A 14,009-nucleotide genomic window follows, 5' to 3' on the forward strand; every position below is an offset into this window, starting at 1 on the left:
TCTTCTTACAAAACCTTTTGTCCAACATCTCAACACGGATTCCCACTATGGAGAAAATGTGGTTTTACTCCAAAAGGTGAGGCTTGAAGTGTGTTAGACTTAGGGGCAAAAGTCACTCTCGTTGTCAGTTTACAACGCAAGCACCAATTTGATCTGTAACACCCACGTTGACTCTGTCTCCCTTCCTGCATGCAGCCTGCCAGAGGATGCTCCCCAGACCACACAGCCTCTGCAGCCCTGACACCCGAAGGCTGATCCACTGGCTGTAGAGAAGTTTGGGTTGGTGGTGCTAGGGCCCTCCTCTGTGTTTTGGCACCTTCCCTTTATTTGAGCTGACCCAATCCAGTTACCTCCCAGTCCCTTTCTCACTTTTCCCCACCCCCTCAGGGGCCCTCACACATCCAATGTTCCTCAGGAAATAGGCTGAAGGAGAAGAAAACCCCAAACCACAAGTAGCACAGTGGGAAAAAAAAGCACACAACTCTTTATAGACACATGCTTTTTGTTAAGAAAAGCATCTTGCCACTTGACAGTACAGGTTTTGATTTATATACCACCTCTGCAAGCTATACTTTATTTCACGCTTGTTTAAAAAAGAAGTGCCTAACTTTGTGGCAAGAGCAGCTACAGAATAACTCTTAGTGTTCCTTTTCTTCCTATCTGAACAGACAGGAGGAAATCGGACCATGAAGAGGGAACGACATTTTGGGCACGGCCCACCATTCATCCAACACCACTGGAAGTTGTTACAGGGTCAACGGTGCTTTGGTATTATATTATTTATACTTTATTGCATGCTATTATTGCCTTTTGCAAGCACCAGCCAAAGTTTCTCCTTCCTGTGAAAGTCAGCTTCTGCGAAGTAGGAAAGGAAGGGGAAGGATTTTGAAGCAGATCCCAAGTGGACATTATCCTTCCACATCACCCGATTTAAGGCTAATTCTTAAGCTGCCTCTTCCATTAAGGGTCACTCAGCCAGGATCTCAGATATTTTGTATCATCCTCTGGAGAGCAATTCTTCTCCAGTCACAACCTGGGGAGCCTAGAGGACTGGAGCCAGTATAACCACGGAGGCCAAATGTGTTAAGTGAGGTGGTTTGAAGACCTGGCTGGTGCTTTTTTGCACACCTGGAAGCCTGGAACAGGGCAGGACCACTCTCCTGCAAATCACCAGTGTTGAGGCTGTAACTTGAGTGTTCAGGAGAGTGTTAGCATCAGATAAAACTTTTTAATGTTTTATTTTGGAGTATGGAAAAAGTAAATGCCTTCAAAAATGATTCTACCGAGGGAGCTTGGATTAGGAGCTTGACTTCACCTGCTGCACACATCTATCAGTGCCAGCACAAAGGCTGGGGTCCAGAATATGAGAGTGAGCGTCCAGGCAAACAACCTGGCATTGGTTTTTACATTGAAATGCACGGATACTAATCAGAGAGTTCACAGTATAAATAGTATGCATAAAACCTGTGCCTTTGAAAATCTATTAACCATAATCATGAATCTACATGTTCTTGATATACAGAACTGTGAATCATTTTATAGAGAATCAGATTCCTTCTAGTTTTTACCAAACAAGAGATTCTGAAATCTTTTTAGGATTAGAGAGTAGAAGCTCTCAAGTAATAAAACCTGTACTTTGAATTAAATTTTGTTCCCACTGAGAACAAGGGAAAAGTAGAATTGAATTAGGGATTCATTTATAAAATCACAAATATTAGAGCTAAGTGTCATCACAGCTGTAGGTGACTGCAAGAAAAATATGAACATTTAAAGGCATTCCTAGTAACCGCATAGGTTGTTGGAAGTCTGCCTACTGTTTCAAAATACCCCTTTGTTTAAATCAGATGTTCCCTGCACTGTAGCTAGTACTAAAAACCTTTGAAAGTTTTGGTATCACATGTTGTAGTAAAGACTTGTACTTTCTTTCTTGAATTTTCCAAATCCTGTCAACTTCCTTATGACCCACGTAGCTCCCAGTTGGTTTTAGGTTGCTATTTCCATTTTACTTCAGGGCTTCAAGCGTTCTGAGCTTGGCTCAGCAAAGCACCAAAGTATACACATAACTTAAAAAGATATGTCACCCTTTTTATGAGGTTAGTTATTACTAGATTTAGCTATATTTCCTTGTATAATTATAGCAAATTTCAGCTACAATCAATAATTTTTTTCCCATCACTAACAATATAACAAGATTAGATTATTATATATGCACATTATTTATGTGTGCAGTATGAGTGAACATGCAGCAAATGCATTCAGTTACATTGTTCACACACATGCCTATAAGTTAATGCATACAAATATGCACATGCACAATAATCTAAAGATAGTGGATGGCTTCACTATCTCTTGCCATGTCTAAAGCACTTCATTTGATTAAAACTTAGATTGAAGGCTATGAGCCACCCAAAACAATACATCCTTGAGCTGCATCTCATTAAATCATCCTGATTGCTACTACTTAATAAATACACCCTTCCTTGAGATACTTAATTTTGTACTTATATTTATTATCTAATGGTTATTTTAATGTACCTTTGGGATAATCAATCAAAACATGCAAGCAGCAATCCTTCCCCCATATTTTCAAGTAATCAGAATGCTTACACTTATTCTTTTTTTCTTCTGCACACAGGTTTATTTTGCTTTACTTTAGATGAGACTGAGCGGGGATTATATTTTCCTTATTTTCATCCATTTCTTTCTGGACACTAACTTTATTTTGGCTCTGATATGTCAAAGCACTGAAGCATTAGATAAAATTTAATGAAAACCGCAGTCCTATGGGATTTAAGAATATGCTTTAATGCTTTGCTCAAATTAGGAATTTCAGCAGGAAGACACCTAGCAGTTTTGGTAGTTTTCTCAAGCACTGCCAGTGAACAGATAAAACTCATGCTATTTGCTGAGCATCAGCTGAACAGTATATACATACTGATAATCCAGTCCTAACCTGAACGATGACATTAAAAACCAGGGGCCAGTTTAACTGCGCTGTTATTCTTAGATCTATAACTTCAATTTATAACCATGTAACAGCTAAATTGTCAGCATATTTTCTTTCACAGTTGCAATACGAAAACTACCAAATCTGATTTTTTTTTCTTTTTTAAAGTTCTAGTTATGGGAGAATCCTATAATCTGCAAAATCACCAGGTTTATAAAGTCAGTCACCCAAAGATAGGCTTAACATCAAACAGGCCTTGATATGAGACAAAACACAGGAATATCTGTATGGTAGTTTCCTTTAATAGCAAATTATTTTTAAAAATAAAACCAAAACAAGAAAACAAGTCTTAAAAAAACCTCAGAGCTGTTGTATATAAGCTTAATAAAATAACATTATGTAAGCTTAACAAAATAATGTATTTCTCATGTAAAACTGAGTTAAGCCATCACACACAGCAAATCCAGTCAGAAAAACTATTAGCAAGACCATCTGTATGCTTCTTGTTTAATTTCTACTTTAACATCAGAATTATTTGTTCTGCATAAACTAATCTCACTGTGTAAAAGAACCTGATACAAAATACATGTTGCCAGTGTTGTAAGGTGAATGATAAAATAGTTATATCTCTATTTCCAAGAAGTCTGATTTGCTACTCTAAAGAAATATATCCTGTCTTTCTTACAAGAAAACAGAGGGGAAAACATTTTAAAGGCTGAATAACACTCATAAGGATTTCATGTTCCCATGAAAGAAAATTATCATATTACACTTCCCTAGAATTTAGTTTAAGCTTTTAAATTGATAAAAATCAATTGCTCAATTAATCAATTACTTCAATTGATATTGATCAATTGAATCAATTGATCAATTAATCAATTACTATCAATTACTCTTATTGATATCTGTAAGTCTTTGAAGCATGGAAGACACCAAACATTTGGGGAAAAGGAAAGAAATGACAGAAACTGTTGGCGAACAGGAGCTATAAATAGAAACCAAAGGGAGAAAAGTATCACCACACAAATCCCTCAGTTTCTTCTAAATATTGTTTCTAGGTTCAACATTTTGAGGCAAACATTCTACAAATTAAGTATCTCCATCAGATATTTTTGGGTGTCAATTTAACTTCAGACTTTTGAGGATGAGGAACATCTCAGAGGTTGTTCAAGTCTTAATCCGCAATAAGATGACAGCACGTAGAGTCCTGTATTTGGTACACCATTAACTTCTATCAAAGAGCCCATTCGTAGTAATGTCAATACAAGACTACTGTCATTTGTCTTGATTCAGCAACACATTTAAGCCCACGCTTACTGGTAAGCATATGAGCTATTCAGCTCTAAGTGAGCAAAGACGCAGCATCAGCCATTTTCCTTGGTCAGCTTTGCACAGAAGGTTCAGCGGGTAAATTCCCCTAAGCTCCCCAAGGAGACAGAGCTGCCTTCTCTGGCTGGTTAAGTATTGTTTGAGGGCTTTTAATGCTCCTGCATATATTATTCCAATGCAGGATTAACTATACAGATACCTAGAGGATTTCTGTGTGTCATTTTTCCTCACTAGCACGTACAGTTATTTCATTCATCCTGGTTGGCGGGGGGACAACAAACGACGGTTGGTTGTTTTTTACTTCTGCTTAACTTTAAATGTCTTCTTAAATCCCAGTGAAATCAAAGATATTTGAGCATAGGCTTAATTGCTGTATCAAATAACAGAAGCATACATACTTGTTTAAGAGCTTGGCTAAATTAGGAGCTTATTTTGAACTGATCACAAATGTAATATTCCCTCAGATCTTTGTCAGACAGTTCAACAAAGGACACGCGTATCATACACAATTCAGAGATGCCACAGGGCAAACTGTTCTAACCCTGTTCCTATGGTTTTTAACACTACGGTTTTTTTACTTACATTGCCAATACTCAGAAACATGCTGAAGGATCTCTACGTATTTCTACTCCATTGGAAAAGTACATTTAATAGTTAGTAGAAAAAGTGAAGATGTTTGTATGAGTTTTAGTCATGACAAGTGGTTCTTTACATTCCTCAAACAGTGCTCCAAGTTCAATTTGTTCATAAATGTAATTTTTGTCTTAATGGCATGAAATCAACAAAAATGACATTTAGTTTCTCATAGCAATAATTTACCAGCATTAACGATAAAGAAACCCACTATTTCATTTGTATAATTAGTGAAATTATGCTCAGGGCTGTATTACTATGAACTACAAATTATTCCCATTACTAACAGAGAAACGATAAGAGCAATAGAATTGGTGTCATTAAGAGAACTAATACTGTGGATCAATGCCTTATTTAATAATGCAAATTAAGCCACAGCCTATCAGGAGCCAGCTTGCTTAAAAAGATGATGATACACTTCCAACCATTAAGGCTATGTAAAGGATTCATAAATGCAGCAATTGTTGCCGACTTTTACAGAGAACTGGCGGGCTCATCCTAACGTGTTTCATATTAAGATGGCTCCATTGACAGCAACGGTTTCATGGCAATTTCAGTCTGAATCCAGGCCTATTCATTTTTTTTCATCAATAAATTAAATTTCACATACATAGACTGAATTACAAATCCATCCAAACTCAACTTTTGAAACTAACCTGCTACATATCTTCCTTTACTTTTTTTTCACTATGATAACAATTTACTGTTTAGTGAATCGATCAGTGCAGGACAAGCAACAAAACTTGCTGTAAATGGGAACAAGCTGCAGTATCGTAGGCTGTCTACATACATTCATAGTGCTAAATAAGTGCTATTTATGAATGTAAAAACTAACGATTCATTTTTTGTGGGCATAAGTCCAGTAAGTGAGGAATGTATTCTCATTATATCTTAATATTATGCCTGGAAATCATATATATAAGGTGGAATTTAAAAGGAAAAACTACATATGTCCTCATTAAAAGTAAAAAATTGTTTCTCTTTTCTGAACAAATCTGCAAAGAAGTTTTGACATTGAATTTGGGTGGGATTTTTTTCCTTCTTCTGGAATAGTGTCATTTTTGTAGTTATTCTATTACTGATAACCATCTTATACCACAGAATAGTTCATTTATTTCTAATACTACTATACAGTACTCTTGTATTTCCCCCCTCAAAATCTATCAGAAAATGTCACCTTGTAAAAATAATTCAGTGTTCTTCTAGTAGCTATTAATGTTTGTTTTCTGTATCAGTCCATATGGCATTAACATCTCAAGACTCAATATGTGGATACTCAATCTATCTTCCCATTATAAGTTATAAATCACAAAAAATAACATGCTTTATATTTAAAGTATTATAATCTTTCATTTTCTGCTCATTACATTTTTTCTATCTACGCAACTGCAGCATAGTCATTGCTCTGGTCATTTTTTTCACTTTCCTGTGGGCTGGTGATTGTCACCCTTGGATTTGTGGATGTTTTTTCAAGATGGGAATCAACCTAGAGAAAAAGGACAGGTACTGTTAACTTCATTGGGTAACAAAGATTTCACCTAATTTCAATACAATGTTAGCACTTCATCCTAAAATTTCCACAAGGTATTCTTAACGTGAAAAACTGTTTTCCGAGAGTGATCACATTAACATTTTTATTTACCTTATACTTATATACCTTCCAAAGGAGAAAGTACTCAAATTAGAGGTTCCCCCACAGTTCTTTCATCAAACATCCAGTTACCCACATATCCATTTAAAGTGAATGCTCACTCACTTTCTCCACTTCCATAAATAACTTCAGCTTTTCTAAAAACAAACAAACAAAATCAATATATCTAGCATAGAATAAATTCAGGGGCCAAGAAAATGTCATGTTACTCAGCTCTCTTAATTGAAATATGTTCTTGTGTGTCATACAGAAACAGAAGAAAGCCCAGTTGCAAGGTGCAAGAAACCATTCCCAGTGTCACAAGAAGCAGAGGAAAAGTCTGTTTTTCAGCAGCCTATAGGAATATGCAGCAAGTTGTTCTGCTTCTGACGCTCAAGAATCCCACTCTTCCCAGATCTGGATTCTCCCCATCAAACAAAACACTTTGTTTCCCACATTCTGTTCTCTGGTCAGTTCATCTGACAGTCAAGGTAGTCCAATTTATTTTTCTGGGCTGCATGCCTCCATCTAAGCCAACAGCATGTTACTGTGTCTCCTCAATTAATGGGATATTTGCTTTTAAACTGACTAAAGCCCCTTGCTTTGAGGATCTTGTTCATGTCCACTGTCTTTTCCAATTTCTAAGAAAAGGAGATGAAACTTCCACAAAGCAATGGCAAGAGCCTTTTATGAAATGCAACTTCTGTGAAAGTCAACTCATCAAAATAATGAGGCACTGTGGTTTCATGAACACACCCTTCTGCTCTGTCCTAAAGGACAATGTAGTGTGGAAATATATAATGATTATGCTTTTCTGGAAATTGGAAGAATTTTTTTTTTTTCCCCCCAAAATTCAGCATACTCAGGAAAGCAGGAGATGCAGATTCATCAAATAGCGAGAAACATCTGCTTTCTCAGTTGGAGGGCATATAATGTAATTACTGATGTAACTGATCTATACAGACGGAAAAACAGCTTTTCCCACAAACTGAAGTTCTCGTAAATGCTCTCAGGACCTTATCAGGAGTGAGCTACTTAGATACTATCTGAGAAGCCTAAGGCTGAGATGAATGAAGAACAATAACTTAAGAATAACAAACTGAAAGAATAAACACTCACCTGGTTCTGACTGTCAGAATCCTCTTCTTTTATTTCTTCTTCAGGCTGAAGATCACCTTGGTAGTTCAAGTGCTCCATTCCCCCACCATTTTCTTCATTTTTCTTGCCATTTAAATGGATAAGTTCCTCTTCCTCTGCTTGGTCAACATTCTCTGTTTCTTCTGCTTCATCTTCATAATTCTCATTTAATTTCTTCTTGTTTTCTTCCACTTCACTTGTTTCTTTAACAGTTTCCCCACTTTCCTCTCCATTCACTTCTGGATATTCTTCCTCTCCTTTATATGCCTCCTCTCCCCTGTCATTTTCCTCTTCTGCATTTTCTTCTTCATCTACAGTTTCTGCTGGCCTCTGGTGAAAGGAAAAGCAGCAGCATTATGAGGCATTTTTAATCAGAATGCTCCACGCAATTCTGAAACATGACAGAACAAAATCACAATTACTTCATTACTGGGGAGTAAGTATGCTAATTTGAGGTTTGTCTACATGGACAGAAAATGATGCTCCTGTACTAACACCCCATAATGCACTCTTATTCTACATTAAAAAAATGTGTTAGTGAGATTTAAATGTATTACACAGGGTTAATCCATTTGACCATACCCAAAACAACTGGAATTAACTAGATTTAATTAATACAGGAACAGCTATTTTGTTCCAGCTATTCCAGGTTCTCCAACATTCTAGTATTTAGTACGTACTTGTTTATAAAATCCCGTCACAATAAAATATCATACATGACTAGCCCACAAACTGTTCCCCATGAAGCATTTTACCTATGGACCAGACCATGGCATGCCAATTGGTCCTGTTGTGCAGCCTGTCTTCTTTGCATCCACAGAAATGTAGCAAGAGAGATGAGGTAGACCTACTGGTCACTTCCATAACATCATCCCCTTTCCAAAGACCCCTATGTAGGGTGGCATGGTTAGGATTTGCTTGACATTTAGCAATGAATTTTTCCTACACAGAGTCGGACCAGCAGACTCAGAGGAACAGGATCTTGTCCCATATTGAAGAAGAGTAAGCAGAAACTCACTATAGATAAAGCTGCTAGCAGCATCATTTCATGACAACCTGGAAGACTGATGCACATACTATCTAGTTTTTGTCATTTGTCTTCCAGTTTCATCTTTGAAGATTCACCTGACTATTCAGTGAACCAATGCCCCCGCTGCCAAGATGACTTATGTACTTGTGCTAAGGTCTGAATGAAAATAAAGAGAAAAAAAATCCCACAGGAGTGACAGGACGTCTGCCTCCCACACAGCCTCATCAGACTCTAAATCTAAAGCAAACAAGCTGAGAGCAATAGATTATCTCTTAATCAAAAGCGTTTGGAATTTTACTATCATTAGCAGCTCCTTTATGCAGGCAGCTATCTGTTACAGACCTATAAGTTATGTCTTCTAAAAATCTCCTTCCCTCACTAATACTAACATTTCAAAAGAATTCTCTCATCACCTTCAGCATATTAGTAAAAGCCAGTTCAGCAATACCAACAACTGATTGAAGCCTCTTGATGAAACACCTTGCTTTTGCTTTGATATCTAAGTAGCAACATAAGACAACTTTATTATGCCAGTGCACAATATAGCATTGACACAGCTTCATAAAGGACAAGTTATTGTGTTGTAATAATCTATAGAATGACAAATTACTAGAAATATTACATGGTTACCTGACCAGATAAATAATGGCTCCATAAGTAATTTTTGAAGTACAGTAGTCTCTGTGTGTTTTTTATTCAAGCCTTCCTGACTCACTTTCATCTCGTAACATCAAACTGGCCTTATTACCACTAAAATAAAAATTAAACAAGCCAAGTCTTTACAGACACCTTCAAAGAAGGCACCATCCAAAGCAAACCTGAGCCAACTTTGGTAACCTCCAGGACATAAAGATAGAAAAGAATCTGTAGATCCATACATTCTCAGAGGTTACCTGCTAGTCTTACACATGTGACCTACTAATTTGTTTTCAGTCTGCTAAGGAAATTAGCAGCTCTGGATTCTGACCAGAAGCAGGAGAGGGCAGGTCAAGTTACATGCACCAGACACCACTAGCTAAAAGTAAGCAGTTTTGGTTTTGCTTAATGACACCTGCTTGCTATGACATTACAAACATCAAATGGAAGAGAGGGTAAGAAAAGAAGAAAAGTAAACCCAGGCTTTCTCAGTTAACTGTTGTAGTCATCCAATATATTATTTCCAACTTTTTGTTACTGCCTGATAGTGGGTACAATCAGAAGAGCTTATTTGCCCTTGCCTGAACTGCTTTAGTATGGTGGCTCATTTTGGACTACAGAAGAAGGTGTGTAGACTTTATGCCATGGTGTAAACATATGTATCCTAATGCATATGCTTTTACTGGTTTCATTGCTGTGGAAGTAGTCTTTGGCATAGAAGCACAATGGGCATTTGAAGGGCAGTAACTTCCTAAGGTGCTATGCTAGCTAGAGTCATTAGACCTTATCTGTCTAAAATAGGTGTGGATGCAAAGTTTTTAAGAGTTAAAACTGAGCGTTATTGAGCCGTACCCAGAAACTCACTGGAAGCTCACAGGGAACTGGCATGAAATAAAATTCAAATTGCAACTAATTTAACTTGACCAGTTGCCTGAAAAATAATAGTACAAAATAAGAACAGTAAAATAAATGCCATCAGTGCAAGTATAATGTTTTTATAGTAACTGAAAATTTCAAGATAGCTGAGCATATTACTACAATGGCTATTACTACGACAGACAAAAATAAAAAGTCATGTTTACAGCTAATAATTGGAAAGCAAAATGCATTCTTCATTTAATTTCCTTTCAAGCTGCACTACATTAGAATGGACATTTCAAACAAGTTAAAATCAACATTGATCCAGAGGAAAAGACCTTCCGCAAGGTAATCTAAAAGGCAGTATGGTTCCCACTGCATGTAGAGTCATAGGTAGGCTTTCAAATGTGAATATGACCACAGATGATGCATTTCAGAACACACAGCAGACCTAAGACAGGACTGTAGGGAGGGAATGAAGGCCAAAATCACCCACCAAATCATACATTGCTCTTTACATAAAAAGTGTGATACTTTCTACTGACATCTTATTGATCTACTAGCTATGCATAAATTATTAAGTACACCTTCTTCACTGAGAAAGAGATATACTTAGTAAAAGTTAGATTTTTCATATTTAGGGAAAGAGAATGTTTATGTGCATATATACATGCAGGGAGAAAAAGAGAAAAAGGGAGAAAACCAGAGTTTTTTTATGGCCCAAAGCCTGTAAATGCTGTACATGCTTAACTTTACTATCTTGAACAGTTCCAGCGATTTCAATGAATCTGAAATAGTGAGCTAAAGCCTACATTAAAGTGTGTACTGGGTCAGGGTATAATTCAAAGTCCCCTGGAGTCAATGGGAACCTTTTCATTGATTTCGATACACTCCAGCCATCCCTCCACCTACAACTGTACAAAATGCCTATTTTGTATACATCATAGTTACTGCAAACTGTGTTCTCTCAGTCAGAATAAATCAGGATGGGCGTACTGAAAGCAAACCAGGTGCGCCAATTCAGACCTACATGTCCTTGCAGAAATTATCAGACTCATTTCTAGAAGTCAGCAATGATCTTGTATACTTAAGGAAAAGCAGTGACATTTCACATCTTAGTTTTTATCTTTTCATCAGTCATCTTTTGAATAACCAGAATATTTCCAGTAAGAGCTTCCTATATGGAATGCATTGGCTGGATAGCCAAGACCAATGTGGGACTCTGCTGCTCCTCTTTGCACCCAAGAAGTCACAGTTCAGCTTTCAGCCAGTGTGTTGGCTCACAGGAAGTCGTACAAGTACATTACATTTGGGATTCCGGTAAAAGCTCAGGGCATCTCAAATCCAGAGAACCAACTATGTCTCCAGGCCTGAGTGACTGAGGTCTCTCACCACTTTGTAACACAACTGAACAACCATGAGCATCAAACATTAATATCAACACATCGACATGAGAGATTCCAGGATCATAACAGAGAACACGGGGCACTTAAAAAATTCATGTTGAAAGCACCCAGACAGTTGTAGCCCAGGGTAACTAAACATTTATACTGTAACAAACTATAGAATAAGTGTTCCTGTGTTACTTTAGTCCACATCACAAAAAACAGCAACACAACTTGAACCTGACAGCAATAAACCTAGGACCAGAGAAGCATGAGGTGATTACATTTTTATTCCTTGAGGTAATTTTCACGGAAAAGTAAGTGACTTCTAGGACAGGGGACTTTTCTGGTGACTGTGATGGATTACCCACATTCCTGCTATAGTCAGAGCTACTCATAGGAAGGTTTGTAATCTTGCCTTTTGTATGATTGCAAGAAAATAGGAAGTAACCTTCTTTCTTGTATTGCTGGCTGCATCTTTTAAGTGAAGGTGATGCTTTTGCAGTTTCCCAGTTGAAAGTACAGTAGTTAGAATAACTAGTCTTCAAACCATTCCTTCATGACTGTGAGCACAATTCTTTGCTTGCCATGGACTAGCAATAAAAAGACTCACTGACAAAAGACTTGTATATGTATATTGAAAGGCATATTCAACCAAAGGCACATAGAACAACTGAGGTAATTCTCAACTTCATGCTGGAAACATGGACCCAGCTTGCCTTACTAGCAGGTTGATGAGGAACAGAGTGAATTTCATTTTGCATTCAAGAAGGATGATTGCTTGACGGTATTTTTAATCTCAGCAAAAACAGAGCATTTAAAAAAGAAAGATGTATTCTAATTACACTGATCATGCTATCATTCATTAAGAGCTACATTACCAAATGCCATCATCATTCAAAAGCAATAAGTCAGGAAATCTTCAGACATTGAAGCATTTGACTTCTTTTCCTCTAGGGATGCTAATGTAACCTCTCAGAAGGTTTGTACATGACTGATACTAGAATATTGAAAAGTGCGGTATCACAAATCATTTAAGGCGGAAATTATTTTGTACCATTAATGTAAAACATAATTTTGCTTTATTGAAGCCATTTGGAAATGTTTACTTGGCTGATGGTCGCAACAGACAAACAACAAGGTAGACAACAAAAATGTTAGTGGTCACAAATACTGGCATGAATACATCTCACAAACGCAGCACCAGGGACACTTGACTTTGATTGCACCAAACCTCTCCAGAACAGAGCTGCCCCTGCTCCTACCCAGTCAGGAATGCTTTGTAGCCACACTGCACAGATTCCAACAGCAAAACATTTTGTTCCTGAACCAGATAGGGTTGCTAAGTGACAGCAGCCCTCTTCTCTTCCACATCATTTACAAAACCCAGGCTCTTAAAAACAAGCAAATGAATAGTTAAGGGTTCATCAGTCTTACACATCCCACATAGTAAATGCACTGTTGTTCCTGAAGACAAAAAAGTCTTTATCCCCACAACATTTAAACTCCAACCTTCCAACCTTTTTATGAGTTGGATGCCTTTTTTTTTTTTTTTTTTTTACAACAATGCAGCACCTGAGTCCACAGAGTCCAATTTTTCATAAGATCAGAGCACCCAGAAGTCTAACTGAAATGAATGGAAATTATGTAATTTGAAGTGTAGAAAAAACAGCTTTTCAAACTCCATTCCTCAGTTTCATTGTGTGGTAACTGGAAGCGTGCATAATTCCTTCATCACAAGATGGCCATGGCAGAGAAGAAAACATCTGATCAGTTCCTTACTTTTTTAAGATGTACCTAAGTCAACAGTATTTTTCACCATCTTTTGTCACATGACAATCATGTCATTTTCAATGTGTACATTAAAATTTACCTGAACTTCATACCCTACAATACAGTATAATCTGTTCAGCATCCCTATAGACAATGAGAAGATTGATAAGCATTTAAAAAGAAGCCCTACTGAGGTTGCAAAAATACAGAAATTATTTTTTTTCCAGAAATAGACTCTTCTACAGTGAATGAAAAATGCCCTAAAAGTTAAGTAATTTGAGAAATTGTCTCCTCTAAGATTGCTAGATTTTTTCAAGACAGGTGCACACAGAGAGAGGTAACTTTTTTCAAAGTGGTATCAACACTAGTTTTACAACAGAACTGCCTTTGCAGGCTTCACTTGGAAGAAGTGAAGGCTGCACAGGCCTTTAAAGAAAAGATCAGACCTTGCTGCTACAGCTTCAGAAATCAGTCATCCAATGCAGAAACCGAGGGAAGAGCTCTGTTCTCATGCTGAGCTGCAAGGAACCAACCAGAATAAGTTTTCCTATCTTGCAAAGACAAACAATAAAAAAAATTAAGTGTAAATCAGTGGAGCTAAAAGAAGAACATGCAATGAAAAATCTTATCTGCTTGTCAGCACTCAAAATC

The 14,009-nt window shown here is 37.2% G+C and overlaps 1 protein-coding gene across 1 annotated transcript in view; it reads right to left on the reverse strand.

The window, feature by feature from the left end:
- Positions 1–3,312: 3,312 nt before the first annotated feature.
- The window catches only part of DCDC2 (doublecortin domain containing 2), a 70,386-nt gene continuing 59,689 nt past the window's right edge, over positions 3,313–14,009 (reverse strand). The window contains exons 9-10 of the mRNA XM_072853387.1: positions 7,659–8,006; positions 3,313–6,395 (exon numbers count right to left, since the gene is read on the reverse strand). Coding sequence (XP_072709488.1) covers positions 6,288–6,395; positions 7,659–8,006 — 456 coding nt within the window. The 3' untranslated portion in view covers positions 3,313–6,287. The remainder of the gene's footprint in view (positions 6,396–7,658; positions 8,007–14,009) is intronic.

Source organism: Ciconia boyciana, chromosome 2, assembly GCF_034638445.1.
Source record: "Ciconia boyciana chromosome 2, ASM3463844v1, whole genome shotgun sequence".
NCBI classification, from domain to species: Eukaryota; Metazoa; Chordata; class Aves; order Ciconiiformes; family Ciconiidae; genus Ciconia; species Ciconia boyciana.